Source organism: Neoarius graeffei, chromosome 17, assembly GCF_027579695.1.
Source record: "Neoarius graeffei isolate fNeoGra1 chromosome 17, fNeoGra1.pri, whole genome shotgun sequence".
NCBI classification, from domain to species: Eukaryota; Metazoa; Chordata; class Actinopteri; order Siluriformes; family Ariidae; genus Neoarius; species Neoarius graeffei.
The window spans coordinates 11,157,268-11,176,876 of NC_083585.1; the positions used below are offsets into that span (position 1 = coordinate 11,157,268).

Sequence of the window (19,609 nt, forward strand, 5' to 3'; positions counted from 1 at the left end):
AATCTATAGCTCTACGTACCTTTATCTTATGTCGTTTCACAACACATGTTCTGACAGGAGGACTGTCTTTGGATCCGGCGTAGCTACTAGTAGACCCCCTCCGGAATACTGGCAGTGTTGCCAGATTGGGAGGTTTCCCGCCCAGTTGGGCAGTTTCAAGTGCATTTTGGTGGGTTTTGAACATATTTTGGTCTGTAAAACTTCAGCAGTATCTGGCAACAGATACTGCTGACGTTTTCCAGCCCAAAATATGTTCAAAACCCACCAAAATGCACTTGAAACCGCCCAACTGGGCGGGAAACCTCCCAATCTGGCAACACTGTGTAGGCACTGCTGATGGTAGTAACACACGTTTGTGCTGAACTGAACACCCAAGAGATTCTTTTAAGCTGGGAAGGGTGTCAAAACAATCCAAATCGAAGTGTTCAGAGCACAGGACGGATGTTGGTGAGGGCTCCCACTTGTCATGAGTGCGCCTGACTTGCTTCACCCACTTCGCATGCAGCTCGGGATCTCTGGGAAACTTGAATAAACTTACCTCATCCTTGTGGGTTTTGGAGCAAAAGCCGGCAACACAACGTGAAGGCATAATAACTATATATATATGTCTAATAAAAATACTAATAATGATAAACTGAACACCTGCCGCATCAACAACAAACTGGTAAGTTAGGAGGAAGGTTCTTTCGCTGACGTCATATAGCTCCTCTTTCGTCTCCTGGGTGCTGCAGCCCCGTCAAATTTGCCCAAATAGCCAGGTTTATCATCATAACTTGTAAAATAGGCGCCTTCGTGAATTAATATATGGATCATCGGGAATTACTTTGTTATAAAACATCGCCAAAGATGTCAAAAACGTGTCATCAGCACTTTAAACATTCATTATAACCCAACGCTGTACTGTGATATCCGCTGTTTGGGGGGGGTGGGGGGTGATGAGACACCTTCATAATTCCCAAAGACACAGTGGAGGTGAGCAGACAGTTCTTTCATTCACTTTGGAGAGTGACTTTTCCAAAATGCTGCATGGAAATGTTTCATCAAGCTATGAATGGATACAAGTATAAATGTGCCTTTAGATCCAAGCTTATTTCATTCCCATCCCATGGTGTCAGAAGGCAACTTTGTGCTTGTCATCAGACACAAAAATGGTTGTCAATATAGCACTAGTGAGAGAACACCTAAAATCAGGCCTTATAAAGGCCTGTATAGTTTTAGAGGCCAGGTCGTGGTAGTAGGCTAAAAAATGAGAAACTGGAGGAAACAGTGGAGACTTTTAAATCCAGCGTCTACTGATGTAGTGAGAAAAGAAACTGATTAATTTGACTTGATGCATAATTTCTTGCAAAATGGCATACTTGTGGCTGTGACTGAATTCCTTAAGGCTATTTTTAGTCAGTTTTTACTTTACTTTCATTGTTTTTACTTTCATAAAGTTACATTGTTTCCTGAATGCAACTTGAAGAACTCATGTAGTATGCATGAGGGTTGAGTAAAATATGTTCTACATCCATCAATATCCAGTGCCAAAGAACAAAAATGAATCCTACAAGTAATGGGGTCATAATCTTTATTGATTGTGCAGGTCATGCTTTTGAATTCATACTACCTGTGACTCTCATAACTATCATTTATTCATTTAAAATATGGAGCTTAATTTCAATGCTTCATTTCATTTTGGGATTACATACCATCCAGGGTCTGTTCTGCCTCACATTTAGTGTGGTCCTGGGACAGGCTCCAGATTCACTGCAACTCTGACCATGATAAAGTGGTTACTGAAGATGAATAAACAACCAAAAAAGGTTTCTTTACTCAGTGAAATAAGCTTAGTGTTTGCAAAGCTGCTTTCCTCACACTGACTGGCACTGATCACTTCAATGAGCTTTTAATTTCACTAGAGCAGCATGGAGTTAAACACATGCAGAGTGAAACTGAAGATGTGAGAAGCAACACAAGCTGTGCTATGTATGCTGTAGCAGGGACTGAACAAGAAGAACTGATATTGGCAGAATTTGCATTTCCCTAATTATTTTATTCAATTGGCATTATCTTGTTTGTGTTGTAGGTAACAGAGCTGAACGAAGCTTTGTCTAATGAGGAGAGAAACCTCCTTTCTGTGGCATACAAGAATGTGGTAGGTGCACGCCGCTCCTCCTGGAGGGTGATCTCTAGCATTGAACAGAAGACATCGGCCGACGGCAATGAAAAGAAGATTGAGATGGTGCGAGCCTACCGTGAGAAGATTGAGAAAGAGCTGGAGGCTGTGTGCCAAGATGTGCTTGGCCTGCTCGACAACTATCTGATCAAGAACTGCAGCGATGCACAGCATGAAAGTAAGGTGTTCTATCTGAAGATGAAGGGTGACTACTACCGCTACCTGGCAGAGGTGGCTACAGGTGAGAAGCGATCCACAGTGGTGGAGTCTTCTGAAAAGGCATACAATGAGGCACATGAGATCAGTAAGGAACACATGCAGCCTACGCATCCTATTCGCCTGGGCCTGGCACTCAACTACTCAGTTTTCTACTATGAGATCCAGAATGCACCGGAGCAGGCATGTCACCTGGCCAAGACAGCATTTGATGATGCCATTGCCGAGCTTGATACCCTCAACGAGGACTCCTACAAAGACTCCACGCTCATCATGCAGCTGCTGCGAGACAACTTGACACTGTGGACGAGTGATCAGCAGGATGACGAGGGTGGTGAGGGCAACAACTAAGTGGTAGATCTTTCTCTGTGCAGAAAAATAATTTAAGAAACACGGCTGGTGGACTTTGGCAAGCAGCTTTCGCCATGGTTTCCTCTGCAGCGGCAGTTCTTTATTTTTCCATGAATTCAAAAAGAAAAAAAATATTGAGGGCAGTTAAAAAAGGGGTGGGGGCTGAAGTCTTAGTTTGAGGATAAACAGAAAACTATAGTAGTTGAACGAGCCTCCTTTGTCTCAGTTGTCTATGATGTTTGCCAGACCACTGAAAATGTCAGTCAGTCAGCCAGGAAGGGGTCGTCGTTGGTTTGGAATTGCAGCCACACGTTGGCATATGCACTGATGTAGTTCAAAGAGATAAAGAGGTACTGCTCATTTATGCTTCTGGGTAGTCGAAAAGCATTTGAAAAAGAGGGTATCTAAAAAATAAACAAGCAAACAAAAAACACTTGGATTTAATGTCTGCGAAATAGTCTTAAATGGTTCCAGTATTAGAAACAAAAAAATTAACACATATAAGGCAAATTTGTGAGTTTAGCAGCTGCAGTAAAATAAACATAGCATATTTATAAGATTTCTTTAACGTTTTGACTTCCAAAATAATCAAATATGCAGTAACAAAATAAAATATTATGGCCATCATATTCCAAAGTTACTGGAACTATAGGTTATTTTGAAAGGTCACATGTGATCAGAGGCAGAGACTTAAAAAATAGAAAATAAGAAAAATATTGCAGCTTCAAAGTTTGTGGTTTACTTCTGTGTTTAACTTATTTTTGCACTTGCCAACTATACTGTTTTGTCAGTGTAAGATAATGATGATACTATCAATGATTCAATATTGTGCATGCTGGTGATGTATTTATACAATAGCTTGACTTTATTAACTTATACCTTGGATGTTATGTATTCCTATGATTGAGAAGTAAAACATGCTTCATATTGATTACTTCTTATTTATCTTTTTTGATTTGCTAATTTAAAAATTGTGATTGTTATGAATAAATTGATCTGTTATGGGCGTTGATGTTGTGACACGAAATATGTTTTATTTCTTTAGCTACACTGAAATTTGAAGAAAAAAATTACTGATCATTTAACTGTGCACATTTTTCCTCAGTAAACTATATCATGGCATTGTTTAACAATGTTTCTGTTCTCAGCAATTTATGAGTGATTTTTTTTCATCATATTATGCACAATGCAACATGTATGGTTTGAGCTGCAGTATAGTATCAGAATAAGTGTTTCTGTGGCACAATCAGAACATGGACCATAAATTGTATTTGGCAGTATTTTTTTCCATTCATATATTTATTTTTGATTCCTTTTTTTAATTTTTAGCTGTCTCCTGGGTGACACTTATCTTGAATGTGAATAATTATGTAGCAGTTGCACAAGAGCCAAAATAATGAGACCTGAAAAAAGTAAATAAATGAATAAAGAAAAAGTGGTCATAGATACGCTGCCTCTATGTTGGTCATGTGTAGTCAGGGACATTGCTCTGAAGCAAGTAAAAAAAAACAAACGAACAAAAACATTATATATTATGCATCTATTTAGATAATCTAAATAGTTGCATAATACAATCAAATCAGAAATATGCATCTTTTACAAGTATAGACTTGTGTGTGTGTGTGTATAGACTTGTATTGTATACTAAAACAGAACTTTATCATTTAACCTACAACATGAAACTGAAACAGGGTGCATCATATTCTTTTCCATATACTCATGGTTGGAGATCAAAGACCGCTTCCTTTAGTCACTAGGGTTATTATTTATTAATTTATTTATTAAATTATTATTTTTTTAAATGTGCCAGAAACCTGTACTTGAGGAGAATGGATAATATTTGGAAAAATTAAACCCGAACACCAAACCTGTATATAAACAATCACAATTAACATTTAGAGTTTATTTGTAGAGCCCATTTTGTCTTATTCTCATTTTGGTCCTGATCATAATTTAAAATGATAAAAAAAAAATGTCAGTGGTACTAGAAATCAGTAATATGAGAGAGAGAGAGCTCCTCTAGCTCTACCCATAGCAATGTCACAGTCTTTGTACCCCACAAGCAGTTTTTCAATAGAACCATGAAAAATTAATTTCAGTCTGAACTGTTCTATAACTGATCATTTGTCTGACACTGTGCTGGAGAGTAAAAGGGTCTGACAGTATGGGGCTGTCATATCATATGTCAGACTCAACAGAGGCAAACGCCTTTAATTACTTAGCATTAAACTTTGGAATGCAAAGGTCTATTTGTATGTATTACTGGGTCCGAATGGCTGCCTCCATTTCATCTAATTATCAATGTGCCTGTTGTTAATATAGCAATACAACACTGTTCACTGTAGCCTAAAATGAATTTCTGTTGTGCACATCCACACAATTACATATCCCAAATCAAAGTAATTTAATGTGTAGAGCACTGAGCTGCAGCCTCATGCAGTAGCATATCCTGTTGTGCAGGGATGAATCTCTATTTAAATTAGTCTGTACTGCCAGCCAATAGCAGAGTGTCTGAGCTTCCAGGTCAGCCAATGGATAGCCTGTTGCCAGGGTTGTAGAAGTATTTCCCACTGACACTGTGTAGAAACCCAGAGGAACCTGTGGGCTAATAAAAGGAGAGAGAACATCAAAATCCGTATTTACCCTTCTCTGCTCCTTAATATCAAGGATCAATATGTGTGTCCCAGAGTGTATATATAAAATTGAGAAATAGAAGCCTCTCAATTCAGTGTGTCACTAACTGCATTCAAATGGCTACATTATAAATTAGGCTATTTGTCATTAAAATACTGCTTATATTATGTGAGTTGTATTTACTAACCCATTTCCAGAAAAGTTGGGACCAACTGAACTAGCTCCAGCTAGTTCAAAAGACTTGGGTCAATGATCAACTCAAGGTCTTTTACTGCTGCAGGTGAAGAAACAGAAAGGCCATCCAGAATTGCTATGTAATCAGAAAACCTACTTCTAGCTGCATGTGGTCCTAGTACAAGTCCAACTGTCATTCATCGATAGCTGATATAATACACATGGGCTTGAGATTACTTTGGCAAACCTTTGTCAAGCACTACAATATGGAGTTATACCCACAAATGTCAGTTAAACTTTACTGTGCAAAAAGGAAGCCTTATGTTAACTGTCATGAAGCACCATTGAGTTCTCTAATCACACTGAGAAAATGTCTATTGTGGTTAGACGAATCAGTATTCCAGGTCTTTTTTTTTTTGCAAGAAATGGATGGCGTGTGCTCCAGACCAAAAACAAAAAGGATCATCCACATTGTTACCAGCAATAACTCCAAAAGCCAGGGTCTATCATGGTGTGGGGTGGTGTCAATGCCCTTAGTAAAGGTAACTTACACTTCTGTGATGGCAACATTAATTCAGAGAAGTACATTCAGAGTTGGGTGCTCCGGTTTCCCCCACAGTCCAAAGACATGCAGGTTAGGTTAACTGGTGACTCTAAATTGACCGTAGGTGTGAATGTGAGTGTGAATGGTTGTCTGTGTCTATGTGTCAGCCCTGTGATGACCTGGCGACTTGTCCAGGGTGTACCCTGCCTTTCACCCGTAGTCAGCTGGGATAGGCTCCAGCTTGCCTGCGACCCTGTAGAACAGGATAAAGCGGCTAGAGATAATGAGATGAGATGAGACATTCAGAGTTTGGAGCAATATATGCTGCCTTCAAGATGACATCGTTTCCATGGATATTTCAACAAGAAAATGCAAAACCAAATTCTGCACACATTACAAAGGTATGGCTGTGGAATAAAAGGGTGTGTCCCCTCTGTCCCCAATTGAGAATGTGTGCAGAATTTTTAAATGAAATATAAGATAACGAAAACCCTGTACTGTTGCACACCTTAAGGTCTGTTTGCAGGAAGAATGGGGAAAAAATAACACCTGAAACATTTAATCACTTGATGTCTTCAGTCCCTAAACATATTATAGGTGTTGTGAGAAGGAATGGCAACATTACAAAGTGGTAAATGCTTTACTGTTCCAATTTTTTTTTAAATGTGTTGCAAGAATCAAAATTTAAATGTGTTTATTTTGAAAAAAACAATAAAACTCATGAGGTGGGCAGCATGGTGGTGCAGTGGTTAGCACTGTCACCTCACAGCAAGAAGGTTTTGGGTTTGAGCCCAATGGTGGACGGGGGCTTTTCTGTATGGAGTTTGCATGTCATCTGTATGGGTTTCCTCTGGGTGCTCCAGTTTCCCCCACAGTCCACAGACATGCAATTAGGTTAACTGGCGACTCTAAATTGCCCATAGGTGTGAATGTGTGTGTGTGTGTGTGTGTGTGTGTGTGTGTGTGTGTGTGTGTGTGTGTGTGTGAATGGAACCCAGCTACCATTTGGTGCCAGTCTTATGCCCAGAAATGGGAGGGTTGTGGTGGGAAAGGCATCCAGTGTAAAACTATGCTCCAATTAATATGAAATGGCAAGGCATTGGCAGCGACCCTACACACAAGTGGGACAAGTGGGAAGAAGAAAATTCATGAGGTAAAACATCAAATAATGCACTGTTGCATTGTTTTGAGTGCAATACAGGTCAAAGATTATTTACAAATCATTGTTTTCAGTTTTAATTTCAATTTCAACATACCATCCCAACTTTTCTGATTTGGGGTTGCATTTTTATTAATACAGTTTAAATTACTTCTATAACAATAAAATGTGCAAAAACTGAAGAGACTTGAATATAGTCCCACTGTGTAATAGATATAATCATACTTATATATTTCCCTTGAGATACTATTACACAACGGTTAATGGTGATGCAAACATTATGGTTAATGCAGCCTGGGCCTCATACACCACTTGGCTAATGTAATGGTGGCTCAGAGGCTTTGGGTTACTGATCAGAAGGTCAGGGGTTTGAGCCAAACTTCCACTTGAGCTAAGCACTTAACCCTCTCTGCTGCATGGGTGCTGTATCATGGAAGACCCTGCTCTCTGACCCCAGATTCCTCACCAGTTGGTATATGTGAAGATCACTGTCCTGGATTTTATATGTGACAAAGGCTTTCTTTTTTCTAGTGTGTGGGGTGTGCTTATAACTAAGCCTGGTTTTGCACTCTTTAGACAGTGCACTTTAGTGGTGTACTATGCACAAGTGGACATACTGTAAACAAGGCAATTCAGTATGTAGTCACCAACATAATTTTATTTCATCTGAAATTGGACACGTGTTTTGGATTAAATGAAAATGAGAAGTTCAGGCATGCTACCTCATATAATTGAACAGTGTAGACGGTCTCCACAGGAACAACAAGAGCACTATTGAAATTCAGACTGTTTGGATTAAATTTTTAACTCTTCATTTACTTGCACAGAGAGTCCCCTTTGTATTGAACTGTCACAAAATATAAACTTCAGCACCCTCTGGTGGCTCTGCCCATCTTCTATGTAGAGGAGACTTCTCTTACAAAGCCTCACAGTTAGGGCCTGGTCCCACAATACAGATAACTATAACGACAACAAAGATAACTATAAATAAATTGGTCCCCTGCAGTTTATGTGGTTGGTGGTCACACCAGACCGATAATGATACCTATAGCCCAGGTCTGGGTTTATCGGCATCAGTGAGATTGCTTCTGGACTGATTTTTCCAGACCTGAACCTGATCCGATAAAACATCTGACCAATCAGGTAATTGTGTACATGTGATGTTGTCTGAGCATGCATTATTTTTCCTGGGCATCTTTGTACATCCTTGTTGCATCAGTGGAGGAGAAGCTGATTATAGAAGTGTTGAAAAATCCCATGTTTTATGACAAAAGCACAAACTGTACAAAGATACAGCCAAAAAGGAACATGTATGGAAGATCATCGACAGTAGAGTGGGTATGACTGGTAAGTGTGTGTGGCAAAATGTGTACAATGTGTGTGTGTGTAGTGTGCGTGGCTGCGTGCTCTAAAATCTGTTTTAAACCATGCCACACACTCTCCTTGTTACCCAGCACCAGCTGTAGATCATGTAAAAAAAGATTTTAGAGCATGAAGTGTCATGTCGTGCTGCACGTTGAGCCATTTTAAGCCGAGATTTTAGAGCACGCAGCCATACACACTACACACACACTTTGCCACAAATACAAATCTGTGGATCATGTAAAAAAGATTTTGCAGCATGAAGTCTCATATCTGATGCACTTTCCTATGTGCCAACTGCCAAACAATATTATATTTTTTAAATGACCTAAATTAGATGAAACATAAAACTTGTCACCTTACTAACAACCTGAGTCGAAGCGTTGAGTGCCCACTTATGCCATCAGTGCGAGGCATTGGGTATGCATCGAATTTAGACACCGCGTTGACTTTTCTATAATCCACACAGAACCAGACCGACCCATCGGCCTTGGGTACAGGACCAGCGGGCTGCTTCAGTCACTGTGTGACTCCTCGATTATGCCCATACTGAGCATGGCCTTGAGTTTGTCCTGAACCACCTTTTTTTTTGTATTCAGGTAAGTGGTAAGGGTGGCTACGCACCCCCACCCCCAGGGGCGTTTCAGGCCCTGTCCACACGGCAATGGATTCAGGTGAATCTGATAAAATTGTTTATCGTTTCGGCCTGGCGTCCACACGGCACCGGCGTTTTGGGTGCCCCAAAACAAAATCTTTTGAGAATGGGTTCCAGAGTGGAAAAATCTGGCAACGGCGCCGTTGCGAAGTCGTCTGGATGAGTAGAACGGATTTGTTTACGATGATGTCACAACCACATGACTGTGAGTGCTTGGGTAGAAGTGTAACAAACTTGATGCGAGTTGTCAACAAATCCTATAACTTGGTTCATGAAATGCGCTTACAAAATATTTTCACTGTGAATATTTATTGTGTAATGTTGCAAAGTGAGAGAGAGAGAGAGAGAGAGAGAGAGAGAGAGAGTATGAGAATAGCCCTTAGGGCAGATTCTTTAGTCCAAACATGGCGGAAGCAGTATAACCAAAACCGCGCACCGCCCATGCGCTTTCCAAAAACAAAAACAATCCCGCCAGCAAAAATAGGGAAAAAAAAGGAGCGATCTCACCTCTTCAGATGTTGGTTTAAGTCCGACAATACATTCCTCAAAAAGGGTGTAGAAGAACAAAGTAATCCATCAACGTGTAGCATTCAATTTATTCCGGACCATTAAAGAATTCTGGAGGATATCAGAATGTTGGCGTACTGGCTTCCATCTACCCCCGTTCATTCCTCTTTCCGCGTCTCCATTCAAAAAACGAGCACGTGATTTAAAGGGACTATATCCATAGGATAGGGAGTGAGAAGGTGTGTGCATGTGACAGTGACAGGGAAGAACCTAGGCTCATGCTCGCCCTGAATTTCTCTTAAAGTGAAGGCAGAAGAACGTTCAGCTCCTGGCTAGGCTTTCTATGTATTAATTTACATAGACGTTTTAATATGAAATATAAATAAGTGTCTTAGACAATAGATACTATTTTACGCTACTGATTAATAATCAAAACTTCATGTGGCTGATGCTACAGAAGAAGGGGTTTATGCGCATGAGTCCTACTTCTTCTATTGTTCTGGTGTCTCCGATGGGACCGTCTTACAGTGCACGTAGAGGTGTGGCATGTGTATTGCATCGTTTTCAGCAAGTGTTGCGTTGCCATATGTACCTGATATTTTACTGATCTGTTGCCCATGTGGACGCAATATTTAAACAAAAAAATCTTGTTGCCGTTGTCGTGTGGATGTAGCCTCAGTGTGGTGTTCTCTGAGGTGGGTGTGGTCAGGAAGGGGCGAGAACATGTCAGAAAATTCCTCCTGCAACTTGGCTGCCTCTGTGAGTTGGGCTGGTGAGAGGTGGTCTCCACAAGGGACCGGAGTGGTTCAGGTTATGGTTTTAGTTGTTTTTACCTCCAGCCCCAGCTTCGCCTTCTCTGGATCTACCGATGCCAACTCCACAGGGACCCGCTCATTCCAATGCTTTAATAGGTTGAGGTGGTATATTTGTAGAGCCCTGCCCCTATCCGTTTGCTTCACCTCATAGTCAATGTCCCTGACTTGCTATGTAACCTCAAAGGGCCCTTGCCACTTGGTGACTGTAGGTGCAATTGGTAATTGAGTGATCAATCTCATTAAATCTGAAGGTTAATAATTAAATTGAATCAGTCTCATTGAATCATACCATTGAATCAGTCTCATTTGAATCATACCATTGAATCATTCTCATTGAATCAGTCTCATTGAATCATACCATTAATTTTGGTGCTTGATAATAAATTACCAAACAGCTAAATTATGGTATATTCCAAATTATTATGATCACTTACCATATTACATAAATCATATGCACCTTGGAATTCTTTGAGATTTGGGCGACTTCAAAAGTATTGGAACAACAAATAAAACAGTTTCAATAATAATTTAATTTATTATAAAGATAAGAATGAATAATGTCAGCAGATATATACATATAAACAAGCATCAACGGTGTGTGTTATGTGTGTGAGAGTGATTGGAATCTTATCTGAGGTATGTGTGTGTGTGTGTTTGTGCGTGTTATCTGAGGTGTGTGTGGTCGTGACCACGTGTTTCTAACTACAGCAAGAGAGTTAGCTTTGGTTGCTAATTGAGATGGGTTGGCCACGCATGGAGACACAGATTAGTCTTGTGTCTCTAGCTAAGACAAAGTAATGCTAGCTAAGGTGTGTTTGTGTGTGTGGCCTAAGCAAAAGTTAGCATGGATTGCTAGCTAAGGTGTGTTTGTGGTAAACAAAAAGTTAGCCTAGCTTGCTAACGAGACAAAAGAATTAGCCGTGTGGCTAGCTGAGGAGGGTGTTTCACCACCAGAGGTGGAAAGTAACGAATTACATTACTCGCGTTACTGTACTTGAGTAGCTTTTTTGTGTACTTATACTTTTTCAAGTAATTTTTAAAGAGTGTACTTTTACTTTTACTTAAGTATGTTTTCTTTTAAGTAGTGTACTTCGGTACATTTTACATCACAACCGTTACTGAGTAAAAAAAATAAAAAATTAAAAATTAAAAAAGGCTAAAACGGAGAAGGGGAAATGCATGGGCGTCGCCACCATTGAATGTGAAGGGGACATGTCCCTAGGGGCGTCGTAGTGGGGGGAAAAGGGGGACTGAGTTACCAGGGCCCCAAGTGGGGGGAGGGCCCTTGAGGAGTCTGTAATTTTATTTTCCTTTAAATATCAATACCATTTAAAGATCACAATATATGTTGCTAACTAATGTAAATGTAATGTTTTGGGTAAATAAATCGTTTGATTAATGGATTGAATTGTGTGTCCTAGCCTACATTTAGTGTCTGGGGAAAGCCTCCCCCCCCCCCCTTTGCACGAAATGGTTTAGTCCGCTTTCACCGGGCTTTTTTAACTAAGCGCATTTAATGTAGCGTTCATTCTGCTGAAGCAGCGCATGCGGATGCAACCGGATTTTGTTTTCTTGTGCATCATCTTCCATAGCACAGATGTGCTATGGAAGATGATGCACAAGAAAACAAAATCCGGTTTTTAGAAACGAAAAGAGAGGCAGGAAAGAGACAAGAAAAGAAATGAGGGAAAGCAACTGCTCAAAACTTCTTTTCCAAGAAAGGTGAGCCCAAGTGTGAAAGCAAATAGCCTACATTAAACGACCCCCTGTGGTTATAAATGCTTCAATACCACCGTGATGGTCAGTGCTAAAAACTGCACAACACAAAATTAGAAATAACATGATGCCTTTTTTCTCTGCATTGCAATAGTATACTGTGGCAGTGGGGGCGTGGTCAAGCGCCGGTCTGTGACAGGAGGGCGGAGTCAGGGAAGGTAAGTGGCAGAATCACTTCACCTGAGAGCAATTAACCTGTATTTGTGTGTCTTCCCAGTGACCGCGCCCTATATGAGGAGGGAGAGTGAGAGCGGAGGGAGCTCAACCCTGAACCAGACGCTGGTTGTGTGTGTCTGTGCGAGTGATATTGTTAAACTGAAAAGTGTGGCAATAAAGCCAATTTATAAAACCTGATCTCTGTCCTGCCGTCCTCTGTGCTCCATTTTAGAGAGATACATTCATCAAGGGGTGGCACGGTGGTGTAGTGGTTAGCGATGTCGCCTCACAGCAAGAAGGTCCGGGTTCGAGCCCCGTGGCCGGCGAGGGCCTTTCTGTGTGGAGTTTGCATGTTCTCCCCGTGTCCGCGTGGGTTTCCTCCGGGTGCTCCGGTTTCCCCCACAGTCCAAAGACATGCAGGTTAGGTTAACTGGTGACTCTAAATTGACCGTAGGTGTGAATGTGAGTGTGAATGGTTGTCTGTGTCTATGTGTCAGCCCTGTGATGACCTGGCGACTTGTCCAGGGTGTACCCCACCTTTCGCCCGTAGTCAGCTGGGATAGGCTCCAGCTTGCCTGCGACCTTGTAGAACAGGATAAAGTGGCTAGAGATAATGAGATGAGACATTCATCAAGGCAATGTCTCTTCCTGGGAAGTCTGTGCTTATTTCAGCAGGACAAAACCAGGCCTCATTCTGCACAGGCTACAACAGTGTGGCTTTGTAGACACAGAGTGCATGACGTGTGCTTGACTGGCCTGCTGCCAGTCCAGATCTATCTCCTATTGAGAATGTATAGTGCATCATAAAGAGGAAATTCAGAGAACGGCAACCACGGACTGTTGAGCAGTTGAAGTCTTGTATCAAGCAAGAATGGACAAAAATTCCAATTGCAAAACTGCAACAATTAGTATCCTCAGATCCCATATGATTCAAAAGTGTTATTAAAAGGAAAGATGATGTAATACAATGACAATAATGCCTCTGTCCCAACTTTTTTTTTTGAGTGTGTTGCAGGCATCAACTTATAATTTTGTTTATATTTACAAAATACAATTAAGTTGGTTAGTAAAACTATTGAAAATCTTTTCTTTGTAATTTTAACAGTTAAATAAACATTTGGGTGAATTAACAAATCACAGATTTTTGTTTTTATTGCATTTTGGAAAAAGTCCCAACTTTTCTGGAAATGGGGTAAATAAATTTCATCAGGCCCTCACTCCTGCCTCTGAAAAGGTAGCTTCCATGGTGGTGACAGCATCAGGGGTGTTTCTCAGAGCCAAGGGTTGTCAGATACTGGTCAGATTTAAGGGAAGGGTGAATTCAAGTCAAATACAAATCAAGTCAAGTCAGTTTGTTTGTATAGTGCTTTTAACAACAGATATTGTTGCAAAGTAGCTTTACATAAAAATAAAGATTTTAAACATATGAGCTAAATTTATCCCTAATAAATTTATTAATCGCTGATGAGCAAGTCTTTATACTTTTGTCCGTTAAATAAAGGTTCATGTGAATTCACAAATCACAGATTTTTGTTTTTATTGCATTTTGGAAAATATCCCAACTATTCTGGAAAAGGGGTTAGAAGTTATTTGAAGCAAAGGGGAATGATGAAATGTGGCATTTTCTCATGTCAGACAAGTATAGGCCATTATAAGCATTTATTAAACTATAAGTTAATTATAATAAACACAAGTAAATACATACTTTGGAATTATGTGCAAACTTGATGTGATGTTAACTTAAAAATTGCCTATCCAAGTTACTCTGCAATAAACTAATACAGATGTACACAGTGAGCGGAGGAAGACTTGTGTAATCTATTAAAACAATAGTGTCAGCCACACTGGAACAATAAAATGACAGAGGAAAAAAAAACAATGTGGATTTTAATGAAAGGTAGATCAATCTGGGGCGAGTTCCACAAGATACTAAGCAACAAAGCCGTCACCTTGTTGCATGGCAACTGTTGCTATAGTAACCTCTGCTCATGACCATGCTCATCCTACACTGTGAAATGACAAAACACAAATGCAACCCTTCAAATGAACATGAAATATATTTGTAAATGAATTGACAGTAGTCTGTATGAAACTGATTATTTAACCTTTCCTATCTTTATGAAAATACTGTCAGAAATGCTGAATGTTCTATCAGTGATTGTGAATTGCTAAACTTTGTACAAGAAATAAAAGGATTAGAGACAAATTTAGTGATGAATCCTCACCGAAGCACTGGGCATGGTAATATAACTGAAATCACTGGTGTGTTTAGAGGTAAGTTAAGTCGAATATCAAAGAAAAAAGGATGTCTGGTAGACAATTTTTAATACAGAATTCCAATTTGCAATAAAAAAAGAAATGTATTTTGTCAGACATGAACCTGACACTTTCTAGTAATATTCTGAGTTGTTTATTTACTACACTCTGACCACTTGGCCAACACAGCAAAAATATTGTAGTGACCATTAAAACCACCACCATCTGATACATGCCACATATTGACTCACACCTCTTTATGCAATTATGGTGTATTATAATTTAATTGTTGTTTCAGTTACAACTGGCAGTGTCCCTTCTTCTTTCGGCTGCTCCCATTAGGGGTCACCACAGTGGATCATCCAGATCCACATATTTGATTTGGCATAAGGTTTTTTTGTTTTGTTTAATTTGTAAACATTTATTTTATTATTATTATTATTTTTTTTTTTTACATTGGATGCCCTTCCTAATGCAACCCTCCCATTACATTACATTACATTTGTCAGGGTGCAGGCACTTACGGATGTACAGCATGTGCAGAGGAGAGTAGTATGGAATCAATTTTGTGCCAAAATGTTCATACAATACTTTTGAAATATCAAACAAAAACGACAAATCAAAATACAAAAAAAGAGAAAAAAGTCAATTTTTTTAGACTGGCAAATAAATTATTCATGTAATCGTGCAAAATATCAGTCTATTACTCTTTAGAAACCTTTTATTTTTGTTCCGTGTCTTTCTCAGTTTTGTTTGACTTAATTTATTTTGGTTGCGATTCCAGCTTTCTCGTTTGCGCTCCCTGACTTTTTGCTCGCAGTTTTGGCACAAACTTCACGTGTGGGTGGGCTGTCCAGGAATGTATTCCCATTGGCTAACCTGTGTTTGACTGACAGCTATGCTCAGCCATTCCCTACTCAGATTCTGGCGGACTGTTTGACGAGTGACCGATCCATTGACGGTAAAAAAGGATCGAGTGGACTTCAGTGGTGACTATGATACTGAATTAATTCAACAAAGTGTAAATTCAATATCATAGTCGCCACTGAAGTCCACTCGATCCTTGTTTACCGTCAATGGATCGGTCACTCATCAAACAGTCCGCCAGAATCCGAGTAGGGAATAGCTGAGCGTAGCTGTCAGTCAAACACAAGTTAGCCAACAGGAATGCATTCCTGGACAGCCCACCCACACGTGAAGTTTGTGCCAAAACTGCGAGCAAAAAGTCAGGGAGCACAAACGAGAAAGCTGGAATCGCAACCAAAATAAATTACGTCAAACAAAACTGAGAAAGACGCGGAACAAAAATAAAAGGTTTCTGAAGAGTAATAGACTGATATTTTGCACGATTACATGACTTTTTTTTCTTTTTTTGTATTTTGATTTGTCGTTTTTGTTTGATATTTCAAAAGTATTGTATGAACATTTTGGCACAAAATTGATTCCATACAATACAGATGCAAGTGGGGAGTCAAACTCTTGCAGTTACCAAAGGTCTAGCCCTCCACTGTAACCTTAGCTGTAGGGCCAAGGGCTATAGAAGCAGAGATCGATACCGCTCAATGCGCCTTAAGGGCCTGGTTAGTACTGGGATGGGAAGACCTAGCATGGGAAGGATTTTGACTTTTTTTTTAAATTGTTATTACCATTATTACAATTTCATCTGTTAATATTTTTGTGCCTCAATTCTCAATTTATTTCTTGTGTATGCACAGCACTTTAGGAAACTATAGGTGCAAATGTTCTTGAGAAATAAAATGTACTTATGAATGATTTTTAACAATATTCACATCTATTACACCTATAGACTTTGGGTGGGGATGGTGCTAGATTTAGGGTTAACATTTAACTGCCGGGTCGCCTCTCTGCGCCTTCGGATTGGGGAGAGGGCTCTTGCTGTTGTTTGTGCCTACGGGCCAAATAGCAGTATAGAGTATCCGGCCTTCTTGGAGTCCCTGGGAGAGGTACTGAGGGGTGCTCAGACTGGGGACCCCATTGTGCTACTGGGGGACTTCAATGCTCACATGGGCGATGACAGTGACACCTGGAGGGGCGTGGTTGGGAGGAACGGCCTCCCCGATCTGAACCCGAGTGGTGTTTTGTTATTGGACTTCTGTGCTAGTCACGGTTTGTCCATAACGAACACCATGTTTGAGCATAGGGGTGTCCATAAGTGCACGTGGCACCAGGACACCTTAGGTCAGAGGTCGATGATCGACTTTGTAGTCGTTTCATCTGATCTCCAGCCCTATGTCTTGGACACTCGGGTGAAGAGAGGGGCTGAGCTGTCAACTGATCACCACCTGGTGGTGAGTTGGATCCGCTGGCGGAGGAGGAAGCTGGACAGACCTGGCAGGCCCAAACGTATGGTGAGGGTCTGCTGGGAACGTCTGACCGAGCACTCTGTTGGGGAGGTCTTTAACTCCCACCTCCGGGAGAGCTTTTCCCAGCTTCCGAGGGAGGCGGGGGACATTGAGTCTGAGTGGACCATGTTCTCTACCTCCATTGTGGATGCAGCTGTTCGGAGCTGTGGCTGCAAGGTCTCCGGTGCCTGTCGTGGCGGCAATCCCCGAACCCGGTGGTGGACACCGGAAGTAAGGGATGCCGTCAAGCTGAAGAAGGAGTCCTATCAGGCCATGTTGACCTCTGGGACTCCTGAGGCAGCTGACGGGTATCGGCAGGCCAGGCATGCTGCAGCTCGGGCAGTTGCGGAGGCAAAAACTCGGAACTGGGAGGAGTTCAGGGAGGCCATGGAGAAGGACTATCAGTCGGCCTTGAAGAAATTCTGGCAAACTGTCCGGCGCCTCAGGAGGGGGAAGCAGTACTCTGCCAACACTGTTTACAGTGCGGGTGGGGAGCTGTTGACCTCGACTGGGGACATTGTCGGGTGGTGGAAGGAATACTTTGAGGATCTCCTCAATCCCACCGTCATGTCTTCCACTGAGGAGACTGAAGCTGATGACTCAGAGGTGGACTCGTCCATTACCCAAGCCGAAGTCACTGAGGTGGTTTGCAAGCTCCTCGGTGGCAAGGCACCGGGGGTGGATGAGATCCGCCCTGAGTATCTCAAGTCTCTGGATGTTGTGGGGCTGTCTTGGTTGACACGCCTCTGCAACATCGCGTGGCAGTCGGGGACAGTGCCTCTGGAGTGGCAGACTGGGGTGGTGGTCCCTCTTTTTAAGAAAGGAGAGTGTGCTCCAATTATAGGGGAATCACACTTCTCAGCCTCCCAGGGAAAGTTTACTCCAGGGTACTGGAGAGGAGAATTCGACCAATAGTCGAACCTCGGATCCAGGAGGAACAATGCGGTTTTTGTCCTGGTCGCGGAACACTGGACCAGCTCTATACCCTTCATAGGGTGCTCGAGGGTTCATGGGAGTTTGCCCAACCAGTCCACATGTGCTTTGTGGATCTGGAGAAGGCATTCGACCGTGTCCCCCGTGGTATTCTGTGGGGGGTGCTTCGGGAGTATGGGGTTCGGGGCTCTTTGCTAAGGGCTGTCCGGTCCCTGTACGAACGGAGCAGGAGTCTGGTTCGCATTGCTGGCAGTAAGTCAGACCTGTTCCCAGTGCATGTTGGACTCCGGCAGGGCTGCCCTTTGTCACCGGTTCTGTTCATAATTTTTATGGACAGAATTTCTAGGCGCAGCCAGGGGCCGGAAGGAATCCTGTTTGGGAACCACAGGAGTTCATCTCTGCTTTTTGCGGATGATGTTGTCCTGTTGGCTTCTTCAAACCAGGACCTTCAGCATGCACTGGGGCGGTTTGCAGTCGAGTGTGAAGCGGCTGGGATGAGAATCAGCACCTCCAAGTCCGAGGCCATGGTTCTCGACCGGAAAAGGGTGGCTTGCCCTCTCCAGGTTGGTGGAGAAGTCCTGCCTCAAGTGGAGGAGTTTAAGTATCTCGGGATCTTGTTCATGAGTGAGGGAAGGATGGAGTGTGAGATCGACAGGTGGATCGGTGCAGCCTCCGCAGTGATGCGGTCGCTTTACCGGTCCGTCGTGGTGAAGAAGGAGCTGAGCCAAAAGGCGAAGCTCTCAATTTACCGGTCGATCTACGTTCCGACTCTCACCTATGGTCATGAGCTTTGGGTAATGACAGAAAGAACAAGATCGCGGATACAAGCGGCCGAAATGAGTTTCCTTCGCAGGGTGGCTGGGCGCTCCCTTAGAGATAGGGTGAGAAGCACAGTCACTCGGGAGGAGCTCAGAGTAGAGCCGCTGCTCCTCCACATCGAGAGGAATCAGCTGAGGTGGCTCGGGCATCTTTTTCGGATGCCTCCTGGATGCCTCCCTGGGGAGGTGTTCCAGGCATGTCCCCCCAGGAGGAGGCCCCGGGGAAGACCCAGGACACGCTGGAGGGACTATGTCTCTCGGCTGGCCTGGGAACGCCTCGGTGTTCTTCCCGAGGAGCTGGCTGAGGTGTCTGGGGAAAGGGAAGTTTGGGCTTCCATGCTTAGACTGCTGCCTCCGCGACCTGGTCCCGGATAAGCGGAAGAAGACGAGACGAGACGATTTAACTGCCAAAATTATTATTCTAGCAGAAATCAATGCCAATAGATTTGTAAGCCAGTTCTTATTCATGAAGAATAATTTAATAATTTTAACAATATTTGCATTTATTACACCTATAGGCTTGGGGAGTAGGGCTATGATGACAGCAACCAGAGCACCTACACCTCCTTAACTTAATTTTCAAGCTGTTTTTTTCCCCTTTTTTTCTGGAGACTAAAGTGTTTGAAAGATATATTTGCATTTATTTATTATTCTTATATGCTTGGGGGCTGGTGCTAGGATGAACGTTATGGAAATTGGAGCATAGATGGGTGTATCTTCAACTCCAGGCAC

The 19,609-nt window shown here is 42.0% G+C and overlaps 1 protein-coding gene across 1 annotated transcript in view; it reads left to right on the forward strand.

Annotated features, from left to right (window-relative positions):
* ywhag2 (3-monooxygenase/tryptophan 5-monooxygenase activation protein, gamma polypeptide 2) overlaps positions 1–4,171 on the forward strand; it is a 47,019-nt gene extending 42,848 nt beyond the window's left edge. Inside the window, exon 2 of the mRNA XM_060943712.1 lies at positions 2,069–4,171. Within this exon, the coding sequence (XP_060799695.1) occupies positions 2,069–2,725 (657 nt within the window). The 3' untranslated portion in view covers positions 2,726–4,171. The remainder of the gene's footprint in view (positions 1–2,068) is intronic.
* Positions 4,172–19,609: the final 15,438 nt, after the last annotated feature.